This window comes from Manis javanica, chromosome 11 (genome assembly GCF_040802235.1).
Source record: "Manis javanica isolate MJ-LG chromosome 11, MJ_LKY, whole genome shotgun sequence".
Classification (NCBI taxonomy): Eukaryota; Metazoa; Chordata; class Mammalia; order Pholidota; family Manidae; genus Manis; species Manis javanica.
This window is the reverse complement of record NC_133166.1, coordinates 112,876,996-112,894,798: the sequence shown is the minus strand read 5'-3', so window position 1 is coordinate 112,894,798 and position 17,803 is coordinate 112,876,996. Positions and strand designations below refer to the sequence as shown.

The window sequence follows — 17,803 nt, the reverse complement described above, 5'->3', positions numbered from 1 at the left end:
TTCCTGGTCTCTAACTTCCATCTCACTGATTGTCTGTCCTCTACTTGCAGCAATCTATTCTTCATTCCTGCCATTGTATATTTCATTTTGGTTACCGTATTCTTCAGGTCTGAGTGGCTTTTTTTAGCTCTTCTATCCTTTTTTGATGTCCTCTCTGAGATCTTCAATGTTTTTCTGCAGGTCTGTGAGCATATTTATGACTTACTTTGAAATCTTTATCAAGAAGATTGGTGGTCTCCATTTCATTTAGTCCTCTTTCTGGTGTCTTACCCTGTAATTTTGTTTTGAACATATTCCTCTGCCTCCTCATTTTGTCAGGGTTTCTGTGTTTCTTCCTTCATATTAGCATAGATCTGCTATGCTTCCTGGTCTAGAGAGTAATGCCTTTATGAAGAAGGCATCTTCTGGTTCCCAGAAGCTCAGGCCTCTCTACTCCCCAGTGCCTGGTTCTCCTTTGCAATGGAGCCCCAGTTGTAGTTGGTGGGCTGTGGGTGGGGCTGCCTTTCTGTCTGTCTGCAGTCAGTGGTGGTCCATCTCATTCTGCTGCAGCCGGCAGTTTTCCTCCGCCAGCCTTTTGTGATCAGAGCAGTGGCTACTGCTGGGATCCTGTGGGCAAGGCCACCCTCTGCCTGCCCTGGAGTGAGGCAGGGCTGCTGGGGGTGGGAGTGGGGTTGCAGGGCACCTCTCCAGTTGGGTTGACATAGGGCTGAGAAAGTTGGGAAAGCCTCCCTCTGCCTGCTAGGCAGCAAAGTGTAATGCTGCGGGGCCAGGTGTGTGTGCAGGAAAGTGCCCTGGGGCTGAGCCGCCAGCGAGGGGATGGAGTATTGGGGGCTTCCATGAGCACCTGACCTGTTGGGCTGAGGGAGGGCTGGGGAAGTGTTGTCCACCTGCCCTTTCTCCTGCAGAGAGAGCCTTGTACAACCCTTCTCCCTCTGGCACCCTACTTGTTGCTGGTAAATCTTTCAAACTGCTTTCTTTGTGTTGGGTCTCAGCAGACGGAGGAGAGGTAGTCTGACCTCCACAAGCAGCTGGTGTCTTGGCCTCTCAGAGTGCTGCAACTCTGCTCTCCCTGGTGGCCAGTCCCACTCATCACCAAAGCTCAATGCAATGTGGACTTGTCTTCCCAGAGCAGATCTCCAGGGCCAGAGCTCCTGAGCACCTCTCTCTCCTGACTGTGTTCCTCTTCCTCCCACTGTGGGCTGGGATGGGGGAAGGGCTGGGGTTCTGACTGATCAGAGCTCTGCCACTTTTCCCTTCTCCGTGTGGGCTTCTCTCCTTCCCGAGGTGCAGTGGTCTGTTCTGAGTCTCCAGGTCCTGTTCAGGGTGAGCTGCATTTGCTGTGGTTGCTCCATTGGTGTGTGTGCCAGCAGGTTTCCTCCTAGCCTTCCTGCCATGCCATCTTTTTTCCTATCCCCAGGATTTAATCTTTTAATATCATGTTTTTTTTCCCACTTCAAACCAAAGTTAAGTTCTATGTTACTACAGTTACTCTCATGGTTCTGTTAGAATTAAACAGTGTGTAAAGTCAAGCCATTGGTTTTTTTTGAGTTGTTGAGTTTGTGTGGAATTTGTCAGCATGGCCCCTCCAGGGACCCGGTCTTGCCCTGGATCTGGAAGGACACTAACCTAGAGCAGCTGCTTCCTTCCACAGACTGCTCCACCAGGCCCTAGAGTGGGGCGAGCCAGTGCCCCAACGCATTGGGCTCAGAGTGTGAGTTGCAAAGAGATGCTCTACCAGAGGCCACTAATTATTTGTGTCAAATATCATTAAGTAATCTAAGTAAGCCCTTCCTGTGCCGAGTGAAGCGCTGCCTTGCGCTTAGGAAGTAACATAACCCATCAGCACATTGCCTTATGCACTCATACCACCGCTCTGCTAAGCCAGCTTGTGGGGGATACACCCTCCCTGAGCATCTCATTCTGAAGTATGATAAAGAATAGACTTCTCAGGCTTCAGGACATGTTTGTGAAGGGCTAGTTTATCTTTTACGCCTTAGTTTTTCAATTAATTTTTACAGGTTTGAGACCTGGTCCAAGTTCCCCTGAGCAGATGTTAGCTATGAGAGTGGCTGAAGTTGAAGTTGCCCAGAAACAGCTAGTAGAGGACAGGCTAGGACTGAGGTCTGAAGAATTGGAGGGACAGGTGGAAGACAGAATTTCCTAGAACAGATTTTTTTTCAGGGCGTGAGATTGGGTGTCCCATGCCATGAGAGGATGCAGAAGCTTGTAGAGTTCTGGAGTCAGTGATTGGTGTATCTCCTGTTGAGTCCTAGGGGATCTTTGGGTGTTAATATTTATATCTGGGTTCAGGGATCCTCTAGGTCTCTGAAACTTCTGAAATTGTATGTGAAATGGTTTGCTTATATATGCTTATTATTATTATTTTTGTTGGTGGGGGTATCTATAACTTCCATTGCTTTAAAAATCTTTATTATTTATCTTTTTAAATTAGGACTTAATTTTGTTAGAGTGATTTTAGGTTCATAGCAAAACTGAGAGGAAAATACAGAAATTTCTCAAATACCCCTGTTCCCACACACGCACAGCCTCTCCACTATCCACACGCCGACCAGATGGGACATTCATTACAGTGAGCCTGAAATAGACATGTCATTGTCACTCAGGCAGCAGTTTACATCAGGGTCACTCATGGACAAATGTGTCATGACAAGTAGCCACCATGGCAGTACCACACAGAGTAGTTTCCCTCCCCTACAAAACCCCCGGGCTCCACCTGTTCATCCCCCTCCCTTGAGCCCCTGGCCACCACTGACCCCCCACAGCCCACAGTGTCGCCTTTTCCAGAGTGTCATGGAGGTAGGCTCACACAGTGTGTGGCCTTCCTAGGTCGGCTTCTCCCCCATGGTCCTGTGCGTGTGAGGGCCCTTGTGTGTTCTCCTGGCCTGATGGCGCATTTCTCTTTAGTGCCAAATTACACCCATCGTCTGGATGGTCCACAGTCTGTCCGTCACCGTGAAGGACGCCTCGGTTGCTTCCAGGTTTGGGCTGTTACGGATAAATCTGCTGTAAACATCCGTGTGTGGGGTTTTTGTGTGGACGTAGTTTTCAGCTCCTCTGGGTAAATACAAGGAGCGTGATTGCTGGATCGCGTAGTGAGAATGAGTGTGGCTTTGTAAGGAACTGTCAAACCGTCTTCTGATGTGGCTGAGCCACCCGTGTCTGCGTGCCTGCCCGTGGCGAGTGGGGGTCACTGCCGCTCCTTGTTCTTACCAGCATTCGGAGTGTCAGTTTTCTGGATTTCGGGCACTTCTACAGGTACAGTGCAGTGGGGTCTCATGGGTGTTTGATTTGCACTCATCCCCTTGATGACTCAGATGTGGAGCACCTCTAACGTGTGCATTCGCCATCGTGTGTCTTCTCTGGTGAGGGGTCTATAACTTTCATTGCTGCTGCCTCTTTTTTTTTTTTTTTTTTGCATTTTATTCTTTGTTTGCCAGTCAGCAGTTGGTTCTCATCCACAGTAGATGTCCCTAGACTGTTGAAAGTGGTGACAGGTACACAGGTGACCAGCATATAGAGCTTGTTTGGGGAATCTTCATCCTCATTACATCTTCTGGACAACCGCACACAGATGGTATGGGGCATTCCTTGCTTTGGCCAGACAGCTTTGTTGAGTCTGGGGTCAGTGTGTACATCTGGACTTCCCATCTCCTTCATGCCAGATATCTGGGTTGCTGACTGTCTGAGGGGCATGCTTCTCAAAACCCACTGGGTGCGCTTGTGAATGCTGATGGGGTGTTCCCTGGCCACTGCCTCACTGATGGCAGAATGGCCTGTCTCCCTGCCGCTTTTCTTTGTGGGAGCCACTCTGCTGGGTCCTGGTTAGAAAGTTTTCATCACTTCTTCACAGGGAGGGAATAGCACATGGTGGTTAAGAGTGCAGTTCCCTGACTGCCCCTAGTACAGCCCTTCTATGATGCTCATTATCTGTGTTCCCTTGGCAAGTTACTTACCCTTCTGCATCTCCTTTCTCAGCTGTAAAATGGGGTGCTAGTGATCGCAGTCTGGGTTTCCATGAAACCCCCTGAGATGCGATAGGAGGATAGTGTTCATTAGAGAGTAGCGCCAGTAATGAGTAAAGGGAGGAAGCAGGGTTAGATGGAGGCAAGGGAGGCATCAGATGGAGATGCTGGTCTTCCAGAGTCGTCTCTAGCCCCGTTGGGGGCTTTGGAGTGAAGACTGCCTGTAAGAGGAGCTTGGCACTGTGTGGAAATGGCTGGCCTTTGGACCATCTTCCTGCTCAGTGGTGACTTGAGAGCTGAGGAAGGCGGACCCTTGTCAGCTAACCACACTCCTGGCAGCTCCAGACTTAATTAAAGGGAGGGTCCATGTCATGTATGTATTGTATGTCATGCTATGCTAATTGTATCTTTATGTGAAAATATGCATAGATTTCTTGATAGAAAAGGAGTGCCTAATAAATGTTAACTGTGCTCTCATAAAAGAATTCATGCCCTTCGGATGGTAAATCTTCAAACCATCTGAATAAATGTGGGACAGAAGAGACTTCTGTTGTTTCTTCTACCTTTGGGTCTAAGCTAAGCTGTCCTAGATAGGGGAGGTGGCTCCCTCTTATCTTTTAGCCAGCTGGCATTGAGCATGTGTGTTGAGTGTCTGTATACCCTGAAGAGTGGCAGATGACAGAAGCCTGGCCCTCCTCCTCCGATGTGAGTGCTCCTGGGGACATCCCCTTCCAGTTGTGGTTGATTAGATAAGGTAGGTCTGTGCTGTCCAGTAGAGAGATAATGTAAATCACCAGTGCAGACACACACGTCATTCAGAATTTTCTAGTAGCCATATTGAAAGTAAAAAGGAAAAGATGAAACTAATTTTAACGTAATTATTTAACTCATTATACCTAAAATATTCTCATTGCAAAAATGATATGTAATCAATAGAAATAGTTATTCAGATGTTTTACATTTTTTTTCATACCAAGTCTTTAAGACCTGGTGTGTATGTCACACTTAGAGCACACTCAGTTCTGACCAGGCACCTTTCAAGTGCCCAGTAAGCCACTGGTGTCCAGAAGCCGCCACACTGGACAATGCAGACTTAGCCCAAGCCTTCCACTGAAAATGGCTTAAAGAGGTGTGGTATTAAAAACAACCTTGGAAACATCATAGAGTAACAAGAGCAAGGGACACCCCTGGGCCTTACCTAGGAGAAGGTGGGTACCCATGTAAGCAAGCATAGTGCTTAGCTGTTTGTGCCTTGAGAGCATTTGATGATCCCAGAGAAACAGCTGTGAAGCAGCTGTGTCTTTGGTGATCTTTAAAGTCTAGAGGGATGGTTATCATCAGGGGATTTTGCCCTCCAGGGGAAATCTGGAAAGATCTGGAGACATTTTTGTGGGGAGGGTACACTACTGCCTCTAGTGAGTGGAGGCTGGGGTGGGGTTGGGGGTTGGCATGCCAAACACCCTGTAATGCAGAGGAAGGCTGCCAAATGAGATTTACCTGGTCTAGGATGTAAAGTGCTGAGGTTGAGCAATCTCAGTCTAGGAGAAAAGTCAAAACCTAGAGCCCACTCCCCCTTCTACTTTGAACGCAGCTCCCCAAAGAGAGTGCCTATAGGACAAGCGTGTCTGGGAGTGGGCAGCCTTGTTGCTGACCTGCAGCAAGATTCCAAACATCCTGGTGCTTTGAAGAATCCCAAACTTTACATTTGGGTAAGGTAAGAAAAGCAGTCCTCTCCGGAGGAATGTATATTATCACAATAGGCTGCAAATGATTGCTACCACTAATTTTTGAAACATATTGTCCAGCATATAGTCCAGATAATCAGGCACACAGAGAGCCAGGACTCATGAACAGGAACCAGCAGAGACAACAGACAGTCACAAAGACCTCTCATGCTGGGTTCAGACTCTAATAAAGAACTGGGGTTACCATTTTTAAAGAAATGAAAGCCAAATTTGAAAATATCATCAGGAAACTTGGAAAGTAGGGTAACAGCAGATTTTGAAATAAAATGAAATAGAAGCTCTAGACCTGAAGCATGTGGCAGGTAAAAGGAAGAATGAGGTGGATGGACATACAGACAGATCTGGTTGAGGAGAGATTTAGTGTTCTGAAGGATAGGTAAGAGCACAAACCTGCCGTGAGTGGGGCACAGAAAAGGAAGACGGAGGAGACGGAGGGTGGGAGACGGGCGTGGTGAGGTGGCCGTAAAGGCTTCACTAGCTTCCCGGAGGGGAGGGAGACATGGCCTGACAGAGGCTCTTTAAGTTTCACGACATTCACCAAGCTACAGATTCTATACACACAGTTAAAATAAACAGAATGAGACCTGCACCTAGATATGTTGTTGTGAAATGTGGAAACCCAAAGACAGGAAGTCTTAAAGGTGCCAGAGGAGGAGAAAGATGAGCTGTCTTCACAGGAACTGCATATGTGCCGACAGCTGGCATCTCACAGTGGCAAAGGAAAGCAGAACAGAGCGGGAGGTGACTTCAAATGTTGGAAAATGACAGCCAGCTAGAGTCTGTACCCAGTGATAATGTCCTTCAAGAATGAAGCTAAAGAAGATTTTTTCCAGACAGAAATGGAGAAAAATTTCCACCAGAAGTCCTGTGCTAAAAGAAATTCTAAACACTGTATTTCATGCCAGAAACAATCCGAGAGGAAAGGTCAGAGGGTGCAGAAAGGAAGGAAGCAGTGGTAGATAGGTAGGTACATTTACGTGACCATTGTATGTAATAATAATGTCTTGTGGAGCTAAAAATACACACAGAAGTGAAATACTTGACAACAAACATAAAAGGTGTTAAAACTTGGACAGTCCTGCGAACACTAGAGTTGGAAAACTGGAGGCCGAGGGCTTCATAGGTGAGCTCTGTCCTTGGTGAAGGAATGTGGGACTTGGTGATGGGACGTGGCCTGTAGGATGTAGACGGTGCCTGTGCACCACTTCCAAACCTACGCTTGAAGGAGGTGGCTATTTTCCACTTGCCCCTCGGCTCTGAGTGGCCTCTGGGCTGTGACAATGAGAAGCACGGGGGCAGGCCTAGATCCGGCTCACATCAGGAGACAGCCCCAGCCAAGCCTGTGGAGACCACTGAGCTCTGGCTCATAAGCAAGAATAGGTGCTTGTATGTAAGCCACTAAGTTTTGGGATAGGATGGGTAGTAACTATGGTGTAGTTGGCATACCTTCGGTCTTGGGACCTTTAGACCTTGTTGTGTTATGCTACACAGAGACATGGTTACTTTCACTATTGATAACTTCAGGAGTTTAACCAGATAGTATCTACCAATTTGCTACATAGCCGTGGGTGTTCACTGAGTTCTAGGCACTAGGAGTATAAAGATGCATTTAAAAAGTTATTGCAGGTGTACAAAGACTTAAAAAATGACAGCTTGTTCTTGAGAAGGTGGGAAGCTCATATGTGAGGGGGTCTATCATGCTACCCTCTCCACGGTGTCTCACCGGCTCTTCAGTGTCCACTATTCACCCATCCGCTTTCATTTTTTGTTCCTGTTTTCTTCCTGGGATATTTTGACAGTAATTAAAAAAAAACTGACTTTATGAGACACAGTTTATTCATAATAAAATCACTTGTTTTAAGTATGCAATTTGAATTCTGGAAAATGCATGTATTCATGTAACTATCACTACAAAATGAAATAGAGAACATTCCCATCACGCCAAAACGTTCACCCACGCCCTTGCCCACCTTCCTTCCAACTCAGCAGCCACTGATCTGCTCACCGTCACCCTAGTTTTGCTTTTTCTACAAACTTCACACGAAAGGAGTTGTGCAGCCCGCAGTCTTCTGTGTCCGGGTTCTTTGCTGCCGCGTGGTGTTTTTGGGGCTGCGTGATGCCGCAGTGCATGTCAGCGCCTCAGCTGGTTCCTGCACAGCACGTTTCCTCGATGGTTGGCGGACACGTGGGTTGTGGAAGCTGTTTGGAGTACAGCTGCCAGGAATGTTGGCGTGCAAGTCTGCGTGCACACGCCTCTCTTCCTTCCTGTGGCAGACGCCAGGGAGTACAATGGCTGGGCCATGTGGAAGCTGTATATCTCACTTGTAAAGAAAGTGCCACCCTTTCTCCAGAGTGGCAGCACTGTTTCACATTCCCATCAGCTGTGCTCGAGTGTTCCCAGCCCTCCGTGCTCCTGCCAGCACTGGGCATTGGCTGATGTTTTAAGTTTGACTAGTTCTAGTGGGCCTGTGGTGAGACCTTATTGTGGTTTAAATTTGCATCTCCCTTTCTTTAACAACTAAATTAAGGGTTTTAGAGAGTAAAGAAAATGCCTTGGGTCTATGGGGGGTACTGGGCCCAGAAGAGTTAATTCCCCAGATGGAGCAGTTCTAAGACATTTTACCAGGAGGGGGCAGTTTAACTGACTTTGAGAAAATGGCCTGAGGGGGACGTGCTGGAGTAGCAGTGATGTCCTACTCCTGTCACCTCTTTGAACATACTAAGATACTTATTGAGCAACAGTCTTGTGAGAGAGGGTGAGAGAGGGTCACAACTTAGAAATCACCCTCAAGGACTGGGCTACTGGGGCTTGGGTGAATTTCCCTAGAGGAAGGAAGTTATACTTGCTTTTCTGTGGAGATCTGGGTCGTTCCCAGCCTCTTATCTATCAGAGGAGAACATCTTTCTCGGCAGGATAGGTCTGACTTGAGACGGTCAGGTTCTGATCCCTTCAGAGTGGACTGGGAGCCTCTCCCGCTTTATGTGGTACATGCACTAGCCACCGTCCCCCACAGAGGTGGGAGGTTTGGAAACCTGCGTGTCCTGGGTTATGCACAAGGCCCTGTCCGTAAGGCACAAAAGGCAAATTCATGTCAGTGTGAGGCCTTCTGGGTCACAAGCGCAGCCTGCAGACAATGGACTGGCTCCCTTTCCTGTGCCTGAAGCATGGTTGTCCTGGGTGTGTTTTGGCTGTGGTCTCTGTTGGAAGAGGTGGGGTGGACATGAGATGCAGGAGCGACTGGGTGGCTGGTCATTCTGCTCGGGGCTGGTAGGTGGGGCATGCACCAGGTGGTAGCAGGGCGGGTGCTGGGGAGCACCACTGTGGAGTTGTGGATGCTGCTGGGCGCCTGTCCTTCCTTCTGGCCAGCTCATGAGGGAGGGGGCGTGCCTGCCTGGGTGGCATTGTGGTGGTAACTAGCTCTCCGGTCTTGTGTCTTACTTGCTTGGTATTTTGCCTGTGATGGGGGATCAGGGTCCAATCTGTATCCTGGGTCTCTTGACTTCTAGCCCACCCCTCAGCTGTCTGTCACAGAAATGAAGCAGGACACTGTGTCCCGGCTCAGCAGTGCCTGGACAAAGCGAGACCATGGAAGACATTTGTATGATGATGCCCGGTTTTAGTCATTCTGAGACACATGTTCTTTCACCCCATGCAATGTCCGTGCATCTCAGGAGCCAATGGGATGTGGTGCTCGTGAGTCAGTCTGCAGTTGGGAGGCCAGCGTGGGCTCCTGAAGAGTGAAGCGCCAGGCCCAGTAGTGCCCTGTGTGGGGCTCCTCACACACATGCCATGCCACGGTCCTGCTCCTGAGGTGGGCAAGTGCTGAGCATGCGCAGGGTGAGTACAGGTGGCACAGCAAGCTCACCTGCTGGAATGTCCGGGCTAAGTGGGGGCGGAGCTTTGCTCCCGAGGCATCTTACTGAGGCCGAGGCTCAGGTGCCTCACCTGGAGGCCTTGGTGTCTAGCTCCTTGCCCCACACATGGTGTCCTGTCATGCTCGAGCTCAGGGGGCACCCTGCCTCTTGTGAGTCTGCAGCTCATAGTGGCTGCTGCTAAGGAGTCAGGTCTGGGCGGGCTGGTGGTTTGCAACTGCCAGCGAAAGCACTGGGTCTCCATAAGCCCTAAAGCGGGCAAGCTGTAGTGAGCACACCCTCACCAGACTAGCCCGAGCCCCACAGGTCCTGGGCCTAGTGCCTCCTGTGGTCAGACCTATGTGCTGCAAGGTCAGGGGCTGCACTGCCAAGGGAGGCCGCGGTGAAGCCTACTCTGCTGCACGGTGCCCGACAGGAGAGAGGGCTCGGCTGGGGCCTCACTGGATGTGATCAGTTGATGGGTGCTGAGGAAAGGTTTGCCCAGGGTTCACTCTTGAGCAGGTTAGAGGCTCTTGAGACCAAGTGGGGTCAGACTGGGATAGGCACCGGGAGGGGTGGGGGGCAGGGCACCTGGGGGCAGCCTCCACTGGGCCAGGCCTGAGGGAGAGCAGGCCTGAGCCACATACTCTATCCTCTGGGGTCGTCCTTTCTTTATCTTGTGCCCTGAGCTGTACACAGACAGACAAGTCTCCTGTGGGCCCCCTTCGTAGGTGCAGGCTCCCCTCTCACTGTGGGTGCTGCTCCTTTGGGTGCTCTGGCTTCAGGCAGGAATGCTTCATGTCTCCCCTTGAGGCTGGTTCCTGGTTAGTTCCAACTCTCGGAGGCACTTCGTAAGTCTCTCAAACTGCCTTCTGTGCACTGGTCTTTAGCCGGTGTCCCAGCAGCATCAGGGCTGAGAGGTGCTTAGGTGTCCTGCCTTTTATTGACGGCTCTTACTTTTCCTGCAGGCCCAGCCTTGAGGCGTGTGCCTGCTGCGAGTCTCTGAGCACCAGCAGGGCTGCAGGGGGGGGCCCTTTCTGGAGCAGAGACCAATCAGGGTGCTTCAGGAAAGGAGCCCCCATGTGTTTCCATGGCTGCCTTCATGGAGCCCAGTCTGACTGGGCTGTTAGCTCTCTTTTCTTAAACTGTGGTGTTTTCCTTCAAGACATGCTCTGAGTAGCAGGGACCAGTCTCCAGGAGGTGAGACGAGGTAGGGTGGTACTTATGGCATGGTTGTCAAAGGAGACTTCTGGAAGACTGTTTAGTGGGTAGGAGGTGGGCTGTGTAACCCGTACCTAGAGACATCCTACCAGGCTAGGCAGATGTGTCCTAGCTTGAAAGTGCCAGGGCAGGCCTCTCAGGCACAGCGGGCAGGGGCAGCCAGGCCGGGTCTGCTTTTATATTGTTTGGTCATCAAATTATGTCAGTCTAAATGTCACCCCAGAAAATCTTGGGGGATGGGTCTTTGGGGCCACCAGTGCTCACCCATGGAGCGTGAGTGCCCTGACTGCTTCCCATGGGGGCATTGCTGTCCCCCGCTTCCCTGCTCCCCCAAGTCCTTTTGGGCCCGCGTGTCCCGCACGGGCCCTTCATCCTAAGGCAGCAGTGTTACTGTGAGCCCCGCTCAGCAGGACGGCCAGCCTTTGTGAGGGGTCGTCACCCCTACGGTCTGCTGGAGGTTCTAGCTCCCAGTGTCTGAAATGGAATGCTGCCTGGTCCTTTTCGCAATGACATTTCGTATTCTGCCAGTGGTGTTTGCTGAGGCTGCCTTGCTACGTCTCTAAGCGGCTGGACTGAAGAGGCAGAAGCTCTCCGGCCCCTCGGGTGTGATGCTCAGGGCTGGGCGATTTGTCCCGAAGCTGTTCTGAAATGGAAGGTCGTTTAGAGTGTATTCACTTGCCTGTATTAAAATACTTAATTTAAATGGTTAATTTGCTGGTTTAAAAGCAGGGGTATCTCCGGGAGCCCTGGTGGCATTGTGGCCCATTGTGCCATGGCCCAGGGGGCCTGGCCCCACTGTGCTTGCCCAGGACTGTGCTGAGAGGGCAGAACTTTTGCTGCTGGGTATTGGGTTTCTGTTTCTTAAGGGGTAAAGATAATCCACATGCTGCTGTAGATTACTTCTGGTTTGGAAATATCATTTATGCTCAGAACAGTGTCTGCAGCACATCTGCTGGGGGGCTCAGCCGTCCCTCTGTTGAATGCCGGCTCATACGCGTCCTGTTGTCCTGTTTGTGCTGATGGTTCTCTGCTCTCCCTGCCTCACCCACCTTTTCCATAGGTGACAAGGCTCTTGATGGCTATAGTAAAAAAAAATATGTCTGCAAGTTGCTCTTCATCTTTCTCCTGGGTCACGACATTGACTTTGGGCACATGGAGGCCGTGAACCTGCTGAGCTCCAACAGATACACGGAGAAGCAGATCGTGAGTGTCGCTGCAGGTGTGGGGGACTCGGGTGGGGCTGGTATTGAAGATGCACATCTCACCCCTCGGGAGCTCCAGGTGCTGACACCTGAGGTGACCCACGGCCTCCCTCCCCTTTCTGACCCTGCTTGGGTCCAGGCTTTCCAGGAGGCAGTAATGCCCACGAAAGGGGCTCTCTCCTGGCTAAGGCTCTTCTGATGAGGCAGCCATTTCTTTTCTTGCTCTTTCCTTATCGTTTCCATCCAGACTGGGAATCTTCTGAGGGTTTACACTGGTGCTGCCTGGATCCCTGGTTTGATGTGATGGCTGCCTCCAAGGGAAGGGAAGGGTCCTCCTCCACAGAGCCTGGTTGACATGCCAGCACAGATCAGTTTCCTGAGTGGCCCCCTGTACAACTTTGTTTCCGAACCGGTCCCAGAATCCACAGGCTGCGGGTGGAAGTGCCTGGGCCTTGCTCCCAGCTCCCGGCTTCTTAGCTGTGCTGCCCCCAGGTGCCTGAAGCCTCTCTGGCTTTGTTAATTTCAGCCTTGCATCCTCTTGGAGTATGTTTTTTCTGTATGGAGTGTATTATTTCTGTATGTTTTCTCCAGTGCTACGGTTTCCTCTATTTGTCCAAACATTTAACTTATACCAAGTAGAAATACACCCTAGATGCCCTGAGAATGTTATTAGGTATTGGTTTTTACTCACTAAGAATTTATCCAGTGTCTGTCTTAGACCAGGTAGTGTGCTGAGAGATGCCTGGTGACTTAGTGACCAAAAGCAGATGTGAGCCCTTTCTTTTCCAGTGGGGAGATGGCATCAGAGAGCCCCACAAATAGAGAATTACAGCTATGGCCAGTGCCCCAGGAAGGAGGCTTGGAGAACCCTTTAGGACCCTGAGATGGGGGTGGTTAGTAGGGGGCTTCCCTGGGGGGGCACCCTGTGCTCAGGTTGAAGGCTGAGGCAGGTGTTAGCTGGGGACCAGGGTGTACAGAGCAAGGAGCTCTGGCCAAGGTCACACACATGGGGTGCCATGGCTGGAGTGGGGAGGAGGTGGGCTTGCTGGCAGGCCTTTGTCCTGAGATCAGCAGGAAGCTGGGTAGGAGGTTCACTTGTGTGGGCAGTGATCGAATGGGTCTTTGCTGTGTCCCCCTGCACGGGAAGTACGTGGACAGCAAGGTGACACAGGGCTAGAGTTTGACCTCCAGAAGGAGAGGGGCGGCTGAAGGCGTAGAGAAGATCTGAGAGCAGGGATGAACGGCCAGCTGGGGTTTGGGAGGCCACATGATCTCTTGAATTGCAGCAAGGCAGGTCCTTGCAATGAAGGCCCCTTCCAACCCAGTTCAGGACAGTGTGGTGAGCCCAGGTCACTCATGTCACCACAGCTAAGTGAGTGCGACTTGGGGGAGGACCAAGGTACCTGACTCCATGGGGACATCTGGCTGCCTCTGAGGTTCTCCCTGCAGGGCTCTCCTGTGGCTGAGACTGTGCCTCTGCAGCAGAACCGGTGTTCCGTCAGAACACAGACAGACGAGTCCTCCAGGGCACGACCCCCTGCAGCACTGCCTGAGGGCGGCTGTGTCTTTGCTCTGGTCCTCCAGGTACCTCAGGGCCCACGTCAGCCTTGGTTGTCACGAGCTGTCTGTTCTCTCTTCTTTCTGAACCCAGGGATATCTCTTCATTTCTGTGTTGGTGAACTCCAACAGCGAGCTGATCCGCTTGATCAACAATGCCATCAAGAATGACCTGGCCAGTCGAAACCCCACCTTCATGGGCTTGGCCCTCCACTGCATCGCCAATGTGGGCAGCCGGGAGATGGCCGAGGCGTTTGCTGGGGAGATTCCTAAGACTCTTGTAGCTGGGTATGTGTCTAGTGACGTGTGAGGATATTTCTCTGTCATGTTAAATAAGTCAAATATATTATGGTTTAAAGAATTTATAGAATGAGTTAGTTTCCCCAACTTACAGCAATGGGGAAGTGATAGAGTCCCCCCACCCCTTAGGTGGCCCAGCCCTGCTGGCCTCAGCCAAGCAGGGCCTCAGTCTTAGACCAGCCACAGGAGAAGGAGGCAGGCCGTTCTGTTCAAGGGCAGTCCTGTTCAAGGAAAAGTTCAAACACCCAAATTCTGAGAATTCTTAGTAATAACCACTCGACTCCCGTCAACTTGGAGAGAAGCCAAGTGAGCAGGCAGATCTGGGAGAGGATAAAATGGCACCAGGCCATCCTGGGCCGTGGCCCACTCCGCATTCTAGGACTCTGCTCCCTTGTGAAGCCAACTCGGAGCCCACATGACCTGCCTAGCTGGATGACGGCCCCATTCTTGGGCACTTCATCTGGACTCGGGACCGGTGCTCCAGGACAGATGACAGCAAGCAGGTGGAGCAGGACCTGGCCCAGCTGCCCTGGCCACGGAAAGGTGGACATACCCCTTGGATGCACAGTGGAGAGCCCTGGGCCTCAGAAAGCATGCCTTGGCCCCTCATCAGAGCCAGCGGTCCAGAGCTGTGGTTCTCAGCAGGTGGTCGTGCAGTGCCTTAGTGTGTTTCGTTGTCACGAGGCATCTCATGTGCCCTACAGTGCACAGGACAGGCCCCACCAGAGAGGGGTCTGACCCCAAATGCCAGCTGTGCCTCAGGGGATAGACCCCCGGCTGCACTGTGAGCAATAGGAAGTGCGGAGGTAGGGTGGTTGTGCAGGCCCTGGAGGAGGGTCAGAGGAGTGTCACCCCAGGGGCAGATGGAGGAGCCAGGCTGGGAAAGACCACACACAACCCAGTGGAAGGTTGCTGGAGTGTGAGTGCCCAGAGGTGGCGCGGCAGCCGTCTGACACGTGAGAAGGGGGAATGCTGGAGCCGAGGAGGCAAGTGGGGAGCCAAGAAGGCAGCCAGCTCCGAAGTCCGCAGATGCCCTGGGGCCGGACCTCTGCGTCAGAAGGACTTGCCGGGGTCTGAGTGACTTGCTGAGTGGGCCTGGCTGCCCTTGTCCAGGAAGGCCCTCCCCTGCGCTCCTTCCCTCAGCACTGGCCGCTGCCCAGACCTCCTCGCCCACATGCAGCCCTAACTGGCCAGTACTGCCTGCCTGCCCTCAGAAGGCGTGTCCCTTGGGGGCTGATGTTTTTGTCTGCTGTTGCTTTTTGTCCAGCATTTGAACAATGCCTGGTTCACAGTAAGTGCTTGATAAGTATCTGTTATATAAGTGAAATGTAAAACAGAGGCAATCTCTGAGAAGTATTCGGGTGATAATTCAAGAACATTTCCCAGAAATAAAGGATGGGCAGCTTCGCAGACTCCAGGGCCAGAGGGTGTGTATTGAGATGCCGAAGAACAGCCTAGAAGTGGGGGATGGGGAATGAGCTCTGGGGTAGGACATGGAGGGCATGCACAGTTAGGGACCGGGAGTTGTCATGCCCAGCTGCACTGTCCTGTGGGAATCAGGGTCACAGGCAGGTGGTCTCCTGCACAGAAAGCTCTGGTAGTGTGGCATCCTCGAGCCCTACTTGAAAAGAATTTCCAGCTCTTGAAGCCCAGCTCATAAACAACTCAGAGGAATGTGCTTGGGCTGGAGGCTGGCAGGTGTGGGAGGGGCGTCGTGACTCAGTCTGGTGCACCAGCGTACTAGGAGGATCATAGAGCATCTGTCATGCCGGGATGCAGTTGGCACTGAGAATGAGAAGCTGTGTGGGTCCTGGGCCCTGGTCCTCAGCCCACAGCAGAACTGAAACTGAGCAGGGGCGGTCTCCCCAGATTCTGGGGGTTGTCAGCTGCAGTCCTGTCCTCCTCCAAATGTTCTTGCCAAGAGTGGCATCCATGAGCAGGTGGGACGATGGGCAGATGGGCTCTTGAGTATCACTCAGGACTTGGTTGCAGGCGTAGAAACAAACTTGCCACCTAAAGCCAGAGCATTTCTGCTGGGAGACCTGGATGTCCTGCTGCTCCTAGTGAGGGTGGTGTGGGCTCACTGAGAGGGACAGGTGTCTGCCCCTGCTCCTCAGGGGGCTTTGCATCCAAAAGAGAATTTTTTGTGGAAGTAATTTTTCTTTGGAATAGAGTGGGGGGCAGTTTAGGGGTTCCTCATTTTTAGGAATAAAAGCGCCAAAGGGGAGATAAATGGTAAAAGCAGCCAGCTGCGCACCCTCCCCTCCCTTGGAGGGGAGCCCCCACGTGTTCTAGCAGTGCTTTAAGATTGCTGACCAGCACCCCTCTGGCCTGCACCCACTGGAGTTTTCCTTGACGGGCCACTACTTTCCTGGCAGGTCAACTGGGATTAGGGAGCCACAGGGTACACGGTCCTGGGAGTGTTCTGTGCACTCCACCAGCACCAAAACCAGGACGGAGCCCAGTGCCCTGCCTCTGGGCATCTGCAGTCCTCTGTACTTTGGGAGGCGAGGTGGCCTCTGGCTCTCAGAGCTGGAGGCAGGCTCCAGCAGGGCATTTTTTTGGGCAGGGGAGGAGGTCACCAGGTAGACATGGAATTCCATGGCACTGTGAGGGCCTCGGGCACTTTTCTGTTGGTGTGTTATCAGGTGAAATCCAAAAAGAACCCAAACACTAATTTATTTAATTCATTAAAGAGGAAGGTTAGTTGATTTTCTTCAGCTTGCGTAGCCACAAACGCTGGTTGTATTCAGTGCTTGGTAAAAATAGAGTTATACTTTTGGAGGTGAGAGACTTTTGCCAGCGAGACTCTTTCCTATTGATGGGGTTTGACATGAAGTACATAGAGGTGGCTGTTTAGGACAGACGGTTGTCTGTCACTGTCCAGACACCGCCTCTCAGGAGGCAGGTGTGAGCTTGATCCCATGGAGAGGTAGGTAGAAGTGGCCCGGTCCCCTGCTGCCCGGGGAGTTCCCTGGGAGGCTCTGGGTAGTACCCAGCATGCTGGCTGTGCTCTTGAGTCACCAGCAGTGTTTGTCTTTCAGAGACACCATGGACAGTGTGAAGCAGAGCGCCGCCCTGTGTTTGCTGCGCTTGTACAGGGCATCTCCCGACCTTGTCCCCATGGGTGACTGGACATCCCGAGTGGTGCATCTCCTCAACGACCAGCACTTGGTAAACGCCTCTGGCCCAGGGCCCGCCTGCCCGCCTGCCAAGCAGCCTTTCTCAGAGTGGCTGCTGTTATAGCAGTGCTGGTGATTTCTCACGGTGCTGGGGAGGCTCACGCTGCCCAGTCCCAGGACCTGCGAGTGCCCGCAGTCGAGCAAGGAGCTCCCTGCACGCCAGGGCCGCACACACGAACAAGACAGAGATTGGTGTTTTCTGGAAACATCCCCACGTGGCCTGCCTGCCTGTGCCTCGTTCAGGGCTGCGATGTGGGTGGCCTGTGGTTCTCACTGGCGCTCTGGGGTGCAGTCTTTTGTCCTGCCTGTGTCTTTGGCAAGGTCCAGGGATGCAGAGCCATTGGTGGCTATGGTTAGACGTGAGTCACAGGTCGTGTGCACGCTAGATGGGGCTAGAAGCAGGGCTGACCAGGACCAGATGTTGGGCAGAGTGGTCATGTTCCGCCTGGACTGTGTTGAGTAAATGAGAGTCAGAACACAGATTTTCCTGCTGAGTAGATACGCTTATGTTAGCTGGCTAGTGCACTTTTTTCCCAGAGGAGAAATCCATCTTAGAAATTAAATAAAAATAAATGATGATTACATGTTGATTCAGGGAGGGAACTGGTGGTTATGTCAAGACCAGGACAGGAGTGGGGTGCTGCCGGCAACTGCTGGACCTGCATGCGGCCACCCCCCATCTGCTCAGGTCCGACTCTGCCTCTGCAGCTGGGCTCAGGGCCGGAGGTTGCCCTTTCAGTGGACCTGGGAGGTGTGGGGTT

The 17,803-nt window shown here is 51.9% G+C and overlaps 2 protein-coding genes across 7 annotated transcripts in view; one reads left to right on the top strand and one right to left on the bottom strand.

Moving 5' to 3' along the window:
* Positions 1 to 17,803, top strand: part of AP2A2 (adaptor related protein complex 2 subunit alpha 2) — a 109,402-nt gene that overhangs the window by 64,000 nt on the left and 27,599 nt on the right. For 4 of the 6 annotated variants that reach the window (XM_073217371.1, XM_073217370.1, XM_073217372.1 and 1 more), the window contains exons 3-5: positions 11,862 to 12,004; positions 13,655 to 13,848; positions 16,905 to 17,034. In XM_073217371.1, coding sequence (XP_073073472.1) covers positions 11,862 to 12,004; positions 13,655 to 13,848; positions 16,905 to 17,034 — 467 coding nt within the window. The remainder of the gene's footprint in view (positions 1 to 11,861; positions 12,005 to 13,654; positions 13,849 to 16,904; positions 17,035 to 17,803) is intronic. The other 2 variants (XM_073217374.1, XM_073217373.1) reach the window with 1 other exon arrangement.
* LOC118971180 (large ribosomal subunit protein eL31-like) lies at positions 449 to 7,858 on the bottom strand. Its single transcript, XM_073215760.1, has 2 exons — positions 7,771 to 7,858; positions 449 to 3,839 (listed from the first exon to the last, which is right to left on the bottom strand). Exons 1-2 carry the CDS (start codon positions 7,856 to 7,858, stop codon positions 3,349 to 3,351), a joined length of 579 nt encoding a protein of 192 aa, XP_073071861.1. The 3' UTR covers positions 449 to 3,348.

Excerpts from the sequence above, each read along its gene's own strand:
- LOC118971180 (XM_073215760.1), bottom strand. The coding sequence starts at position 7,858 with ATGCACTGCGGCATCACGCAGCCCCAAAAACACCACGCGGCAGCAAAG. Across the intron at positions 3,840-7,770 it reads CGGGCTGCACAACTCCTTTC|GACCCAGCAGAGTGGCTCCC; the intron begins GTGTGAAGTTTG and ends CTTTCTAACCAG.